The 17,536-nt window shown below is 48.0% G+C and overlaps 1 protein-coding gene across 1 annotated transcript; it reads left to right on the top strand.

Moving 5' to 3' along the window:
• Positions 1 to 3,595: 3,595 nt before the first annotated feature.
• MFSD7 (major facilitator superfamily domain containing 7) lies at positions 3,596 to 16,603 on the top strand (the record flags this gene model as incomplete). The annotated part of the gene is made up of 8 exons (XM_010159760.1): positions 3,596 to 3,754; positions 4,638 to 4,857; positions 10,727 to 10,803; positions 10,920 to 11,057; positions 11,605 to 11,721; positions 13,329 to 13,481; positions 15,316 to 15,473; positions 16,491 to 16,603. Coding segments are annotated over 8 exons (1,135 nt in total), but the record flags the coding sequence as incomplete, so codon positions are not given.
• Between the last annotated feature and the right edge of the window lie 933 nt (positions 16,604 to 17,536).

The following is a 17,536-nucleotide window of genomic DNA, read 5'->3' as shown; positions in this document are numbered from 1 at the left end:
CTCTCTATCCACTCTCCACCGAGTGGCTTTGCATGGGCTTCTGTGTAAATTACTTGACCCAACCATTACGTGACCCAGAGAGTGGACTACTGCTGGCCTCTGAGGTCATCCATGACAACTTGTTAGGCAGCCCAGCTGTGTTCAGCTGTGGGCACTGCACAAGGAAGTTGTTGAGGAGTCAGGGTGTGGGACTCAGAGCTGGATGCATTTGAAGGCCCAGAAATGAGGATCTGTGGGGTGCCAAATGGGAATTTTGTCCATTTGCTTAAAGGTTTTGGTTAACTGTAGCCCTGACAGGGCTCAGAAGGGATATAAGCCATAGTGGGTGAATGGAAATTGCTTGCCACCATTGCAAATCAGGAAGAGACATTGACAAGGGACTGGATTCTCTTAGTTCTGCTGTTGCGAGATCCCTTGAGCTGCCTTTGGAGGCGTGCATGTGGAGGTGGACGTAGCAGTGCAGTGCGTAACACAGAATCACTTTGATGCCTTCTGCACCTCACACTGAGGCTCTAGGTCTGTGTGGCTACACAGGCAATGGAGCCCAGTGCAGCTTGACCAGACCACAAGGGCATATTTTCACAAAGCAAGGCTTTTGCAGGGACTGAACAAGTGTGTAGACAACCCTGCATGGACAGAGGTGTCTGTCTTGTTTCTCCTTCCTTTATCAGTTGCAGGAGCAACCAGCTTTTGGGGGCTGGCATCCTATAATCCCACACATTATCTCTCCTGCTGCATCTGTCACCATGATTTACACTGGGGAGCTTTGATACTCTTTTTATGTGCCAAAGTTAAGACAAGACTATGGTCCTTGGTGAGTGGAGGAGAGGAACCTCTCTCAGTCTCTATTCTGCGTCTTTAGAGATTACAGGTCTTAGACCTCACCAGAAAAGAACTGCATCATCCTCACCCTGTTCTGCCTGAGGGGACCTGTGTCAGGACAGTGCCTGTGTAAATACCAGCCTTGGCAGTGCAAGGTTTCAGAAACAGTGTGTAGGAAAAGGGCGCTAACTCCCAGCAGAAGAGCTTGCTAACTACTGTGGATGAAGTCATTGTCGCTGGCAAAGCCAAAAGGAGAAGCTGTCATACTCACTTGCTTAGCGCGACAATTTCCCTGTGTCAGCAAAACCCCACCGTGCCATTTCTGTTGTAGGGGCACTTGGCAGCCACTTCAACCACAGCTACACCTCAGGCTTCGTTGCCCAGTTCTTAATTTCTCTGTTGGAGCAACACATGGTAAGGTACCCCTACCTGAATGGAGGCAGAAACATACGTTTTCTCACCAGACTCATAAAGAAACCCATTTCCTGTTTTGAAGAATGAACAGGCTTGGACAGGCTGCAACTTCCCACCTTCTCACACACATATACTAGAACTGGTGCTCTTGCTCAGGAGAGAAATACAGGGCAGCCCCAGTGCTTGGTTTTCAGCGAGGATTGGTTTTATCAGGTCTAATGGAAATACGCCAGAGTGCTTGATCCCAGCTTGTCTACATTCCGTACAGCCACTGAACACAGAATGCCATGCTCTGGCTTGTGGCATCATTCGCCTAATGATGTCATGCATGGGTGAGTGTCTTGTGTGGAGGAACAGGAGGGGTGAAAATGTACCTGAAGCTGGCTTACAAAATGCATCATCTCTTTAATTACACTGTTTCCTGATACAGTGTTTCGTCACCACCACCCAGGTCTGGAAGGCAGTGAGTATTGCTGTTGCTGGAAATAAGCAGCTGGGTTTTGTTTAGCAGCAGTTTAACATCCCATGATCCAACTAATGCTCATGCCTTAGTGATGATTGTAACATTTAAACAGTTACATTAGCATTAAACATTTAAATTCCCATCCCAATCTGATGGAGATCAGTTCTGGAAGAACAAAGTTGGGGGATTTTTTTTTCCTGAGGCAAGACAGTAACATCATTTCACTAGTGTACGTTATTCAAGGAATTTTTAAAAAGCTTATATTATTAGAATTCTGCTGCAAGTCTCCCAATGACCTGGAATAGCCTGCTTGTTGTCTAATGAGTACAGTTTCTGTCAGCACCCAGCATCTTCATCCACCTGGTGGTAGAAGCTGAGTAAACATCAAACCCACCCCACACCAGACCTTTGACTGATCCCACAGGGGTGTGTCTGAGCCCAGAATGGCGATGAGAGCTTCGTGTTGAATACAAGAGACTTGGCATGTCAGCTCCTTTCAGAGAAGAGGAAAGGGCAGATGCTAGGAGTCCTTGCTAGGACACTGATAATACAGTCAACACTTCTCTGTTACTGTCATTTACTTAATTGCATCCCTGCTCCGAAAAAAGCTTAGCTCAACAATGAATTGCATGTGGCTAGTCTCGCTCAGTGACACTAAGTAACATAAACGACCCCCATCTTGCCCGCTGCTTCCATTTGATGTGGTAGGGTTTGTGGTCTCTCTCATGTAAGAAGTAAACGGGAACACCGGAAATAACAAGTAGCAGAGTGTAGGGACACACCTTCCTCTGAGGTTACCCAAGACCTTTTTCAGTTACACATTAGCTGATGCTCTCTGCCGGATGCAGGCTGTTAGGAAGCTTGTGATGGCAGAGGCGGGTACCTGGAAAGAGGCAGTTGCTGAAATTCTTTTATAGGAAGGTACTGAAGCTTTTGTTCACATTTCTGCGAACTTTATAATCTTGAGTACTCAGTGGCTGCAAGGCCATCTTCTAACAGTGGAGTAGCTTACACGTATGTTATTGAAACCCATTCTTGGGATAGGCCAGTCTTTCTGAAAAGCACCAGAGAGGGCATCCTCACAAAGAATCCACAGAAATATCCTTACTTTTGGGATTTTTATTTTTTTCTTGTGGGCATGATGTCAGGACCTGATTTGAGGGTCAAAGGAGGCCTTGCCTTTCCCAGAAGAAACCAGAAGCAGACAGCAACTGTATAAAACCAGTCCCTAAAACAAAGTTCAGGGAAAAATATTTTCAGATATGTCACTGGAAGGAAAATGTACCTCTTGTATTTTCCTGTTATGTGTTCTGATATACTGAATAATGAAAATTTCTAGACACTTCCCGAACTGCCACGTTTGTGTAGGACACCATGGAGTAGTGTCTCTTTTGGCTGGCATATAGCAAAGTTGTTCTTAGAAGGCCACATCCTGGGGTTACCAATGCAAGCGTGAATACCAGGCTGAGTTTAAGAGGCTCTTAGTAGCACGGAGGACATGGCAGCCTCTGTGTTGTTTATGCTAACATGAAAGGATTTCTTGTGGTTTACATCAGATAAGTGCATCAGGGGCTGAAATGTTCAACACGGGGACAGAAAGTACTGACCTCTGCTTCAGCCAGCTCCCAGGAACAGGACTAGGGAACTGGGGATGAGGTACTGAAATGGGTAGGGTGCTCTGGGCCAAGATAATGATGATATCAGTGGTAAAATAGTCCTAGTGCAATAACTGCAGATACTGGGGTTTTCAATTTTTATTACCAGCCTTAACATCCTTATTTCAAGGAGAGACTAAGGTAGTTAGCCCCTTCTCTGCCCAGACAGTTTGAGAGGATGGTAAATTTCTGTTCTGGTGGAGATGTTCATGCTTACACATCATTGTTTTCTATTCTGCAGCTGTGGCTGACGTTTGCTCCTGTTGCTGATAAGACAGCTGCCTACTTCAACATTTCCCTGGAGATGGTCAACTGGCTTTCAGTAGTGTACCTACTCATCTCAATCCCATTTGGTCTGTTGGCAACATGGGTTCTCGACAGCGTGGGGCTCAGATGTGCTGTGAGTTATACTGTTCTGTTTCCCTGAGGGCGTTTCACCCAGAGATAGCTGTGGTGACATCTCCATGGGTTTAGCTGCACAAAGAACTGACATGCATACTGTGATGCAGCAGAGGATGAGCATGTTGAAAGCTCTGTCCTGGTTCAGTAATAGCTCTCACGTGTCCTCTGAGGTGGGGAGCAGTGGGAAAAGTCAGAATAATGTCACACCCCAACTTGCCTTTTCCTGCTTCAGTGTTTGTTGTCTTAGCCAACTGTCAGGGACAGGTTCTGTGACCTGACTCTGTGAAGAGCTTGCTGTAATTGGGTAGGGGTTTCTATGGAAAAGGATTAGCACAGCTATTTTGTTTGCACAAGGAGCAGCAGGGCAGGATGCAAGTGAGAGACCCCTATCAGCTCGGAGCTTGGTCTGTACTTGGGATCTCTGCACAGCTTCCTAGAAGCAAGTGTGTCCTGGAATGTGACACTAAAATGCTGGCATGCTGGTGGTATAGAAGAGTGTTAGTAGGATCTGTGTGCTGGATGACTCATTGCCGTGATCTTTGGATTGTTACAGTAAAATATAGGTGATGGCGCAAACTTGCAAACAGAGTATAATTAGTGAACTTTGGATTCCTTATCAATTCCATGACAGTGTCTGCTGTCTTGCATAAGCTACATTGTAGTGTAGTTCTCATGTGGGGCCAGGACAGCCACTTTGCTCCCTAAGGAGACAGGTAACTGTTGGATCAGTGGGGGTGGTCTGCAGGCAACTTTCCATTCAGTGATTAACTCCCCAGTGTCTCCTGTAGTGCACCTCAGACTCTTCTCATGCTACCCTGTTGCATTAAGTTCTGCCTTTCAGGCTTCAGCACACAACCCCCAGCTGTTTCTGCTTGCTGCAGGTGATCCTGAGCGCTTGGCTGAACATGATGGGTAGCATCATCCGGATGTTCAGCGCCCTGAAGTTCCTGAGCCTGGGTTCCCAGAGTTACTGGTACCTGTTTATTGGGCAATGCCTGTGTGCACTGGCACAGCCCCTTATAATCTTTTCACCGACAAAGCTGGCAGCACTATGGTTCCCAGACCACCAGAGAGCGACAGCAAATATGATTGCGTCAATGTGTAAGTGATAGCTACAAAGTAATATTGCTGCCTCCCAGAACTTGCTAGCCTTTGTTTGCCTTGCAGGGGCAATAGGCAGAGGAAACCCTCTGTGCTACAGCCATTTGACCCTGCAAAAATGTTTGAAGTAAACTGCTCAGCCTCCCAACCATCTTCCTCCCTGCCATGATAAAGTGATCATCTTTGCCTAAATATGAGGGAGGTTGAGGACAGCCCTCAGTGTTATTAAATCTAAAGTCTGTAGTGGCCTTAATTCTGCAGCTTGTTAGGAAGGTGTCCAAATTGCATGTGATGCCAGTGGTAACAGTTGCTAAATTCTGTAATTGGATAGAGGTGAGGCTGCTGCAGCAGTTTTGTCCACCAGTTCATCAGGTAACAAGGCTGAGCAGGTATTGCGAATTGGTATGTATACACACACAGATAAAATACACTCAGCTGGCCACACAAATATGTTGGGGATGCTAAATGTAGGAGGCCTACCCATGCGGAAACCACCTTTGCCTTGCAAAGTGCTTGGAAGCTGTGAAACTGGAGGGGAGGCACCAGATACACTTGCTCTGATCTCATTCCTCTCTTGGCTGCTTTGGGCCCTGCTAGGCAGGATACTGCACTTGACAGACATGCTTCTTCCCTCCATGTGACACACTCCGCTGCAGACAGAAGAAATTTCTTCCTTCTTTCTCTAAGGGCTTGAGAGGTGCCCCAGAAACTGAGCTGACTCACTGTTTCCAGCGGGGAAATCTCACTCTACCTTCATGTATGGGGGACCCTCACCTGCCTTTCCCTCAAAACAGCCAACAGCCAACTTCCCTACTCACTGCCTTGGAGCTGTGAGGAAGTGGTAGGCATGGGGAAAAGGGCAATATAGGAGCACCCTTATACAGCTTTCCCTATGCGGCTGCAAACCCAGAGCACAGGCACTGTTGTTTAGCAAGAATGGATTTGTGATGTTAGGACAAATAAATTCTTTTTGCACTGCCTTTCTTAGAATAAGGGTGCATCTGATGGCTCACCTTGTTTCCCAGTGCTGAGGTAGACCTTCACCTTCCTCACTGGAGAAGGAGCTCTATCATCAGTGTGGTGCAATACAAGTACTATCAGGGACCACTGGGTACTTGGTCCTTCACTGCCCTGAAGGACCCCAGCCTGAAGACAACTTGCTCTTTTTAAACAAGAGAGCAGGCAGAACAGCTGTAGAGCATTTTCTTCACATGGTGTCCTCAGTCCTTATAGGATCAAATGGATCTAACTATGGGAAAGAATAAAACTGAAGAGCAAGTAAGAGTGGAAACCCAAGACTTGAAGCTGTTTAATCTGTGGCATGTTGAGGTATCAGCGTGAGGATTGAATGGGCTGTGATTATTATCTGCTGCAACGCCTGCATATTGCTGTGTAGAAGGCTTCCATTATTAATGTCTGGCTACACCCATTACTGTCTGCCATACAAAATCAGGATTTTGCTTCAAGAAAGTTTAAATATTGCCTGGAAGGAGTATCTGCCACAATGCCAGTCATTTACTCCAGTCTTAATTATTTCACTGGCAAATGTCTCCATGTTACTTCTTGTTTCCATGCTCCTTATCCCCCAGCTATTCAGTCTTGTTGCACATGTTTGTCAGGTAGTTGTGGACAGAGTCACTTCTGCTCTCCTTTGTCTAGAAAGACTGAATTGCTCCAACTCAGTTGCTTTACAGACACATTTCCCTTTGCCTCTTCCCAAGTGTCTCCATGTCTGCTTGTTGCTTGCATGAGCTTTTTCTCTATGCTTCTCTGATTTATCAATACTGACATATTAATTCCATGTTAATGCCAGAGCAGCACTCAGCATTGCAGTGCTGTCAGTATCAATGCTGCACACAGAAACTGGCTCTACATCCTCCTGCCAGTATCCCCACAGCTTCTGTCAGTGCCTCTGGCTAGGCTTCCCTGTGCTTGTCTGCAGCTGAAAATGGACCCTGCACCCAGGATCCTGCTGAGCAGCTGAAATCAGTATGACTCAGCCATGCTCTTGAGTATTTATCATATATCGGTTCTCCCCATCACTTACAGAGACTTACTCACAGCGAAGCAGTGCAGGGCCAAGAACTGGTCCCCTGTGAAGATCATGAGAAATTCTGCTGTGTCAGAAGAAGACAGACTTGTCTGAGCCCACTGGAGTGGCCTCTGCTTCATCCATGGGATCCTTCATGTACTGTGGTCTGTCAGCATGTCATTTTCTGCACCATGCAGAGTTTTAGTGCATCAGCATCACTGTCCACAAAACACACAGCTCCATTGCAGAGTACTGCAAGCTAATCCACCAGGACCCCTGGACCATAATGTACAATTGATAAACTCCGGTGATCTCCTTTCCAACCTTAGGCTAGGCTTGTATCATTTCTATTCCCAGGAAGAGAAAGCAGCTGAAATCCTGTAATTACTCAGACAGTCTCACTTAGTCTTTTGAAGTTTGGCCCACTGCTCACTTCCCCCACACACATACACACCCATACCTTCTCTAACTGCTTCAGCGTGCCAGTAGTTCATGGAAACACCCAACAGTAGTTTTCAGGCAGTCTCCTACAATGCCCAGATGTGTTTTATCCCAGCGGAGAAGGTGTCATCCCTCTCTTGGAAACTGTTGTTTAATTGTGTCCATGTGACATTTCACCAGGATGATAACCTAGTACTTTCCCAAGTACAGAGCAGAAATGCTATATGCTGTGTGCTATAGCACTATTAATGATGCTTCAGCAGTACCATAGAACAGACAAGCTTGGAAAGCACCTCTTGGGATTGTCTTGTCCAACTCCCTGCTCAAGCAGGGTTGGCTAGAGCAGGTTGCCCAGGATTGTGTGTAGTCAGCTTTTGACTATTTCCAAGAATGACGATATTGCAACTTATACTAGCACCTTCTTTCAGTGTTCAACAACTGTCACAGAAAAAAGTTTATATTAATACAGAGTTTTCTGTGTTACAGCTTAATCCCACTGCCTCTTATCCTGCTACTGGGCACCACTGATAAAAGTCTGGTTCCCTCTTCTTTACGACCTCTGATCACAGTTCTTTTCTGCAGGCTGAACAGCCCCAGATCTCGCAGCCTCTTTACATATGAGAGACACTCTGGTCCTTCAGTCATGTCTTTGGCCCTTGACTGGACTTGTCCATTAACTGTGTATCTTTCTTGTATTGAGGAGCCCAGCACTGGACTTCAGATGTTTCTCGCTGAGTAGAGGGGACAGATCACTGCCTTGCACCTGCTGGCAATGCTTTTCCTAATACAGCCAGGATGCTGTTGTACACCTTTCTGCAAGGGTACATTCACTGGCTCATGACCACCTTGCAGCCCACTGAGGCACCAATGTCCTTCTCTGAAGAACTGCTTCCTGGCAGCTTCTCCAGGCTGATCAGTCCCAGCTCTCTCAGTCTCTCCTCAGATGATAGAAGCTCCAGTCCCTTAATCACCCTTTTGGCCCTTTGATGGATGAGTGAGTTCATGTCTCCATCATACTGGGGAGCCCGGGACTGGACACAGCATTCCACATGTGACCTCACTAGTGCTGAGTAGAGGTAAAGGATCACCTCCCGCTGACAACACTCTGCCTAATGCAAACCAGGATGCGTGTGGCCTTCTTTATCATGAGGTTGTGTTTCTGGTTTATGGTCAAGTTGGTGTTCAACAGGACCCTTACCCCCCATATCTGCTCCTTTTCTGCAAAGGAGATTTCCAGCTGGTCATCCCCAGTGTATACCAGTGGCTGGGGTTATTCCTTCCTGGGTGCAGGTTCTTACAGAACTTCACAAAGTTTCCCTCTGTCCATTTCTCCACCATGTTGAGGTTCCTCTGAATGGTAGAATAGCCATCTCTGCAATCAGCCACTCCTCTCATTTTGATGTCATCTGCAAACTGGCTGTGGGTGAGGTCTGCCCTGTCATCCAGGTTTTTCATTAAGGTTAATCTGTATTGTCCCCAGTATGAACTTCTGGGTTGCACCACTAGTGACTGGCCTCTAGCTGGACTTCATGCCAGTGATGATAATCCTCTGGGCCCAGCTATTCAGTTGACTTTCAGTTCATCTCACTGCCCACTATCCACACAGTACTTTGTCAGCTTGTCTGCAAGGATGTCACAGAAGACAGTGTCAACAGCCTTAGTAAAGCTGAGGTAAAGAACATGCACTGCTCTTCCCTCATTCACCCAGCCAGGCATCTCACTGTACAAAGCTATTCGGTTAGTTAAGCATTTCTTCTTTGCTGACCACTCCTGTCTACCTTGCTGTCCTTCATGTGCCTGGAAATGGTGTCCAGGATTAGTTGTTCCATGATCTTCCTGGGGATTAAAGTGAGACTGAAAGGCCTGGCATTCCCTGGGTTTTCCTTCTTGCCGTTCTTGAAGATGAGAGTGACATTCACTCTCTTCCAGTCCTCAGGAGACTCTTGGAATTGCCATGGCCTTTTAAAGATAACCAAGGATGACCTTGCAGTGAAAACAGCCTGCCCCCTTAGCACTCATTGATCCATTCATCAGTCCCATTGACTGATATATGGATTATTAAATGTTCTCATACCTAGTCCTCCTCCAGTGACAGTAAATTTTCCTTGCTGCAGACTTTACCTCTGGTCTCAGGGCTGAAGGCTGGTCTGACCAATTAAGGCTGAGATGAAGAAGGTATCAAATACCTTGGCCTTTTCCATGTCCTTTGTCACCAACTCTCCTGCCCCATCCAGTAGCGGGTCCACATTTCACCTAACCTAGCTTTTGCTGCTAATGTACTTGCAGAAGCCCATCTTGTTGCCCTTCACATCTCTCACCAGACTCAATTCCAAGCTGGCTTTGGCTTCCCTAACCCTATCCCTGCACACTAGTAGAAAATCAACTTCACTTGCTTAATTAGTTGCAGAATATCTCCTTAAAGTTGAAAAATTACCTCCTGAATTTTGGACGTTCCCCTGCTGAGTCCCAGGAGTGCTGCTTCACACACTGCTCACCTCCTGCCCCTCAACAAGGCAACCCCTCCTCCAGTACCAACAAGTGTCCAAGATTCTCTTCTACCATGTGATTTTTGTAGCTGGTAGCAGAGATCAACTTGCATGCCAGGCTGGGCTGCACCGAGAAAATGCGTTGGCTTGAAAGGTGTCAGGAATGACCCCATCTCACTGCAGGGAGCTGTCACAGGGCTTTCCTGCTTTTCATGCCCTTTTGGCAAATAAGACTAATGGCATCTTTGTGACCATCAGGAATAACATTGCCAGCAGCTTGAGGGACGTCTCCTGCCCACAATTGAAGAGCTGTGTCCAGTTCTTGGCTCCTCAGTACAACAAGGGAATGGACATATTAGTGTAAGTCCAGTTAAGAGCCACAGAGACAGTCGAGGGAATGGAGCATCTGTCATGGCAGCTGAGGCTGGGGAATCTGGGACTGTTCACCCTGCTCAGGGGCATCTTATCTATATGTACACATGCCTAATGGCATAGGGGGAGTAAAGAAGGGAAAGCATCTCTATTACTGCTGTTATATGACATCAGGACAAATGACATGGATTCATCTGACTTCATTTTGTCCCTTCAGCTTTGTGTTTACTGAGGCAGCTTGTGAGGGTGAGGACACCATAACTCATAGATGAAACCCAGTTTACAGGAGTCAGGGCTTTTAGGGAAATGGGTGTATAGAATGGACATCATGGGGGTGTGGGAATAGATGTGGCAACAGTAGGAACACACAGTCAACTTCTCCAGATGTTCCCCTCCTGGTTTCTCCCTACGTATGCCTTGTTCTCTCCTCACTCATCACTCTGCTGCGTGCTGCAGCTGTGGTGCTCACTGGCAGTAGGGGTGGACACAGGATTCTGACTGCTTCCATGACAAAGTGTCTCTGTTTCTTTCTTTCCAGCCAACCCCTTGGGTATTCTTATAGCAAATGTGTTGTCACCTGCTCTAGCTCCTGAAGGAAAGCACGTCCCACTGATGGTAAATGAAATGTCTTTAATCAGCCAGCTGGGCTGACTGGGGTCCAGCTGATGGATTTATTTGGAGGTCATGGAGCTGGAAGAACTGGTAACATGTCTTTACTTTATATTGTGTAGCTGGGTGTTTATGCCGTCCCAGCAGTAACAGCCTGTGCTCTAGCAACTCTGGGGATTCACGAGAAGGTTCCTCCAACACCTCCTTCAGCCAGTGCCACTAACTCCACCTCCCAGCCATTCCTCACAGGGCTCAAAATGGTAAGTGATGTAACAGAAAGGAGCCCGTGCTGGTGTAAGGGACAGGGACCTGACAGACAGGGATATGCTGGGGAATGTGCTGACAAGACAGTCTCTGAACTCCACCAAACTAGCCACGGAAAGCCCCGGAAGGAGACCAGGATCCCTCCCTAAGTGTGACCTGCTTACAGCAAAGCTGCTGGAGATGCTACCTGACCCTTCCACCATGACCTGGCTGCTCTTCAGCTAGCTCTAACAGGCACACCTGGGCTCATCCGCCCAAGAGGACCACACAGCCTGAGCCTTCTGAGCAGATGTGATTACAGGCAGGACATGGCAAAGGGAAGGAAGAATTTGGGCACTAAAGTGATATTTCCTCCCTACATGGCTCCCATTTTAACTTGTCCTCTAGATGACCTGACAGGAGAAAGCCAGACTCCTCTAATGGTTGCCCTCCCAGTGTTTCCAGCTGAGAGGCCAGAGCCACTGACCCTCAAGTCTACTGTCACAGCCATGCTTGTTTTTCCCCCTCCACTTGGTTAAATGATACATTAACTTCTTCCCCTAGCTCCTAAGGAACAAGCCATACATCATCCTGGCAGTGTGCTTTGGAGGAGGAATTGGGATGTTCACCTGCTTTTCAGCTCTGCTAGAACAGATCCTTTGTGAAAAGGGGTATTCAAATGTGAGTCTTCCTCTTTTCCTTCCCGTTGTCCAAAACATCTGTGTTAAAACAAAATTATTTTCCTTGATAAGTGACTCAGAGTAAAATGAAGACGATTTAATATGCCGCACTGTCTCAAAGTTTACTTGCCCACTTTGTCTAATATAGATTAGGCAGTACATGAATCCAGAGAACAGTCAATCTCTCAGAATAATGGATAATCTGTGTTTTCATTACTGCCTGTGGCCAGGCTCCCATTTGCAAATGAAGAACCTTTAGCACTTTTTAGGAAAAAGGAGTATTGTGTTTTTCCTAAGCCACTCCAGAGGGCTGTCTGTGCAGCCTTCTGACACCTTCCCCAAAGTGGATGGGGCCTAGGTGGGCCCTGGAGTGAAGCTGAAGGCAGGCTGATGCAAGCGCCTGTTCCTCGCTGCACAGTCTCACATGAAGCCAGGGCAGCAGAGGAAGTCACAGTCTTTGTGACAGCTGTTTCCCATCCTTTCCATGGCACCAGCCAGATGCCACTCTTACAGCTGAGCACAGTGTGCACACAGCTGACTCCTCCTGCTCTCTCCCTGCAACAGCAAGGGGCTGTTCCAGCTCCTGCGTTTCCCCGCGGGCAGGTAGCACTGGAGTCCTGCTCTTGTGTCCCCATGGAATCCTCTGAAAGCACCTCTCCAGCTGTTACGTGTGCACACCTACGTGACTGGTCTCTGTCAACTCCCTCTCGACTCCCACGTGTGATACCTGGCTCAGTGCTCCATAGCCAGGTCACATTTGCACAGTCCTTTGCCTTTCAACTGGAAACCTTTTAAACTTTGCAGCCTTGCTTTCTGTGCATCATGGTGCTTTTGTCTGTGTGTCAGGCTTGCACTGGCCTTTTAGCCCACAGAAGCTATTCCAATTACCCTTTCCTTCCAATCTGCCTCTGAGGCTCCCAAAAGTTTTTACCCGAATTTGTTAAAGCTTCCCTTCTTTCAAGATTGGTGCCTGCATTTGAATTCCTACAGTCCTGAAGGAGCAGGACCAGCAGACAGTCACGGCAGGCAGCAGAATATGTACCCTGTCATCATAACTACTGCTTACTGCCTGTCTGCTTAGAGCTTCTTGCTACAGCTGGGTGATGCTGCGTCTCATCTAACACACTCTGGAGCTGCCAGCCCCATGGAAGGCATTCTGCCAGTGCAGGTCCCTGAGCCCCGGTAAGAAAAGGGCCAGGAGCAGGATTCTAAACAGGAGCAGATCCCAAGGCAGTTGAAGCTGTTGCCATCAGTGTGGATAACGTGCCAGATGGCCCCTGGAGGAGCCAAGAACAGTCTCATACCTGGACTGGAGCATGTAATGCCAGGAACTGCTGCTGCTCTGCACCCAGCCTCCCTTGCAAGGTGTGCAGAGACTTGCCTTCCACTGAGGCCTCGTGAGTGCTGCCACCCTGCTGTCCCCACCCTCCTGCAGCAGCACCTGGCTCCCACTATTTGCTGCTCAAAGCCCTGTGGAGGCCTCAGCTATCGCAGTGGTCAAGGAATATTTCCCTACTGACAACCTAGCAGCAGGTAGATGGGTCAATGACATTAAAACCTCTTCCTAACTGCTCTCATTGCTCAGTTACTTATTCTTCTGCCCTCCAGGAATTTGCTGGCCTGAACGGTGCATTGTTCACAGTGTGTGGTTTGTTCGGTGCTTTCCTGCTAGGCCTCTATGTTGACCGGACAAGGAAATTCATAGAGCCCACCAAGATCTGTTTCTGCCTGAGTGCGCTTGCCAGCATCCTGTTCGCAGTGGTGAGTTTTCCCTTGCATTGCACCACACCTGTGGGCTTAGTTCTGTGGCCATGATTGATAAATCATCAACTCAAACCAAGGTAATTTGATGTCATAGTGTCTACCAAGCTATGTATTATGCTTTGTGAGTCTCTCTCTGGGCTAGGAATGTTTTAAAGAAAAACCCTTCACTAAGGATTTCACAGTCACTGTGGCACACGGGACAGACTGCTTGGAGATATAAGCACATAAATTGGCATAATTTTACTTCCTTCTGTTATATCACCATGTTTGTTTGCTGGCCCTGAGACCATTCTTTCCAAAAAACAAGGCAATTGCTAAATATCCCTCTTAGCAAAATGGACAAGAATGCTGTTGTTTTCCCAACACCTCCTTTTAACAGTGGTGGCTGCCAGGAGGATGAGATGAGCAGAAAGGACCTAGTGATGTGCCTCGTTCTGCAGTATTGTCAGATGCAGAAAAAGGGAACACCTGAATCCAGCCAGGAGAGGAATGCAGAACCTGGAGACTTCATACCTATGGGCATGGAATGCAAGTACTGCACTCAAGCACAGTCATTGCCAATGGGAGCCATCAGCCAGCAGGAACCTGAGCAGGAGGCACAGGACTCCTCACACCACAGAGGTGCCAGACTGGTGCAGGCGTCTGCTTTTGCAACAGGATTGTGCTGTGCATTCATCCTACCTGTTGAAACATCCAGACTTCTGATACTGCGTGATCACGCCTCCCCCTGGGCCATGATCCCAGTGGTATTAACTCCCTTGAAAAAGACAGACAAATGCAATGGCTTTCTCAGTGTAGGACAAGGCGTCTGTAGCAGACCCTGCATTTCTCCCTTCAGTAGCCTGGCATTTGCTGTGGGGATGATCTGAATGCAAGTCGACATGCCTGGGCTCAAGGAAGGCACAGGGGATGCAAGAGACTGTGTCAGGAGCAATAAGCAAACCTTTCCCTCCTCCCCTTCCCTCCCTCCCCTTCATCCCACAGACATGACCTACTAGTTCCAAGCTGTAAAATGAAAAACACCCATTCAAATCTGCTTGATGCCTTGACACTCTGAACTCAGATTCCAGACATGCAGAGTTTTCCTTGACTTTACCAGTTTAGCTGGGCCAGACCTGCTGCAGCCATGCCAGAAGGGACCCCTCATGTTCCTCTGTGGAAATTCATTACGTGCTTAAGGAAGGAAGTACCAGAACCAACTGTGGCTGCAAGATTTAGGCCCTTGATTTGGCTGAACAAGACCATGCTCTTTCCTCCAGAGTCAGGGACAAGGCTGTTCTGGGCACCAAACTCATCTCCAGGGTTTGTGAATGTTTCAGATATTTTTTTTGTTTGGTTTGTGGGGGTTTTGGTGATAAAACCCCAATGTTACACACACAGGTCTGACATGGTTAGGAATAGTTTTCTTTACAAATGAGCTGCAGCAACTCAGTGAATTCCCAGACGTGACCCAATGCAATCAGCACTTCTGAAATCTCGGCTTGCCTTGGGAGGAAGGTGTGTGTTTCTCTTGATGCTGGAGATACACTGAGCATGCTCCTGGTAAGTTGCTGACTAGCAAGCCGGGTCACAGTAATACGACCACACCAATGCTGTGCAGGTAATTCTGCAGATCCTTTCTCCCCTTGCCTAACTGCAACAGATAAATCTCCATCATGTAGCTATTTGTTGACTCCAGAGGGTTGGAGATAACTGGGAGATTTCAGGAATAGGCAGGGAAAGTACTGGTGACAGCAGTGAGCCCTTGGGATTTCCAGCAGATTACGGGTTCAGACACTTTATGCGCAGCTGTGTTGGCACTGAGACTTTGCTGTTGCTTTTCTGCCCACAGGCTTCTCGGTTCAGACATCAGGATGTCACACTGGCCATCACCAGCTCACTCTTTGGATTCTTTGGTTTCGCTATCTACCCCATTGCCATGGAGCTGGCTGTGGAATGCTCCTACCCTGTGGGAGAGGGCACATCTACAGGCCTCATTTTTGTTGTGAGGTAAGCAGGCAGATTAAATCCAGTTGGCAGCAGAGCTTGGGTGCAAACACACACACAAACACATAGAGGGGTGTGGGTGCAGACAGAGAAGACCATGGCACCCTGTGGTGTCCATGCATGTGACCAAGGCTAAGCGGGGAGCTGGCTGACCAAGCCATGGTGCTGCAGAGCTGAAGTTTTTCAAGCAAGGAGGAGTATGTGGAATTGGCACAAGAAAAGCAAGAAGGAGGATGAAGGTCTGCATGGTTGGCACAAAGCAGAATTTGACCATGCCCAGCACCTACCACTGAAGTAGATGGGTGCTGTATGCCTGAGAGGGGCACCCATTCCCATGGCCATGCAGGGACTTGTGAGGTCTCAGTCCTCTGCTGTGGGAGATGGGGCTTATTGCTCACAAGGCAGCTGGTCACAACAAATGGGGCAGTGACAGTCCTTTCCATGATCAATTTACACACCTAGGGCTGGGTTTGACTTAGGGCCCTAAGCAGTGACATACATGGCCTGGTGTCAGGTGTGTGTCAGAGGTTGCTGCAGCAGCAAGGAACATCAGTCAGAGAGGGGCATCAGACACTGCCTTTGAAGGCTGTTGTCTCACACTGGTTGTGGATTTTGTTGCTGCTGCCAGCCAGCTGTAAATGAGGAGGCAGCTGAAGTCATAGCTTGACTTTTTCTCATCCTCAGCCCTGCAGTGAGGTATTTCTAGGCCTTTGCCCAGTGACTAAGCCTCAGCTCCATGACAGCTGTAGTTCAACACCTGCCTGCTTCCAGAGGAGTGTACAGGAGTCCTGCCATGCTGGCCCCATCTCTGGGTGTGTGCTGAAAGACACCTGGACACCCTGTGAGCCTGGGCCAGTTAACCACGTGCCTGGGACAGAGAAAACCAGCAATAGCTTTCTCTGCTGGAAGAACCATGCTCCAGAAAGGGACCTCACTTTCTTCCCACAGGGAAAGCTGAGTTTCTCTGCAGCACTGATGCATGGGAAAGGCACCATGACTGATGTTGGCTTCTTCCCACAGCCAGATCGAAGGTGTGATTTTAATGGTTCTGCTACAAGCCCTCACTGTGCGTGTTTCTGAGGATCCATTCTCCACCTGCGCCCTTGACCAGGATGGAGCCCTGGACTGGACAAGTAAGTATGTCCTTGGGAAATGTTGCTGGACTCTTGGCTGCACCCCACGTAGCTCCCGCTCTCCTCCAGGTCTTGGGAGGGAGGGAGTCTGCAAGACCAATTCCTGTTGCAACGTATATCTTTTAGCCACCTTTACCAACCTGATGGTGCACTCCTTACTGCTCCAGCTAAAACAGACCAGCAGGTTGAAATGGGAAGACCTCTAAGGTGCCCTCATGATAACTGCTGCTGGCTCTGAGTTAAAATTTCTCTTAGACCCACCCTGCAGAGACCTGAATTTCACCAAGCCAGAAAGCAGCGGTGCGGGGGAAAGACACTGTCCATGGAGCACACCCTGTGCTGCTTTGCAGTGTGGAAGGCCAAGACTATGAATGCATTATCTGAAAGATACTTTACTTGGTTCTGTACACCCAGCTGCCTGGGCTTGTAACATGCCGGTACAGCTTTGTTCTGTCTTATTCCATGTTTCCCTTCCTCTCCCAGCTGGTCAGAAGAGACAGCAACTGAGATGAACAGGAGCACAAATGTGTTCTCATTGCAGGCTAGACCCTGGCCTTGATCTCTCAGCCAGTTCATATATATGTAATACAGACACTAAGTCCTGGGGACGCACTGTAACACAAAGGCTGACAAACACCTGTGTAAAATACACTGTTTGTCTGAGCAGGAGCTCCCCAAAATGAGCTCCACCAGCTGGCAGGGAACAAGGCTTCACAATAACTGCCTCCAGAAAGCAATTTGACTGCTTCATGTCTGAAAGTCCACAACTCTTCATCTCATCTGATCAGAGCTGGATCAATTCCTACTCATCGTGTGGCCTGATACATGCAGGGACATCTGTGGAGAGAGGCATGAGGTGTTTATGAGACACTGCTGGAATGGGAATGTTAACTACTTCTTGGCCTTGTAGTTTTTTGGTTTTGTTTTTTTTTT

Source organism: Eurypyga helias, unplaced genomic scaffold (assembly GCF_000690775.1).
Source record: "Eurypyga helias isolate BGI_N326 unplaced genomic scaffold, ASM69077v1 scaffold22259, whole genome shotgun sequence".
In the NCBI taxonomy this organism is placed as follows: Eukaryota; Metazoa; Chordata; class Aves; order Eurypygiformes; family Eurypygidae; genus Eurypyga; species Eurypyga helias.
Note: the sequence above shows the minus strand (reverse complement) of the source record. Positions and strands in the feature narration are given on the sequence as shown.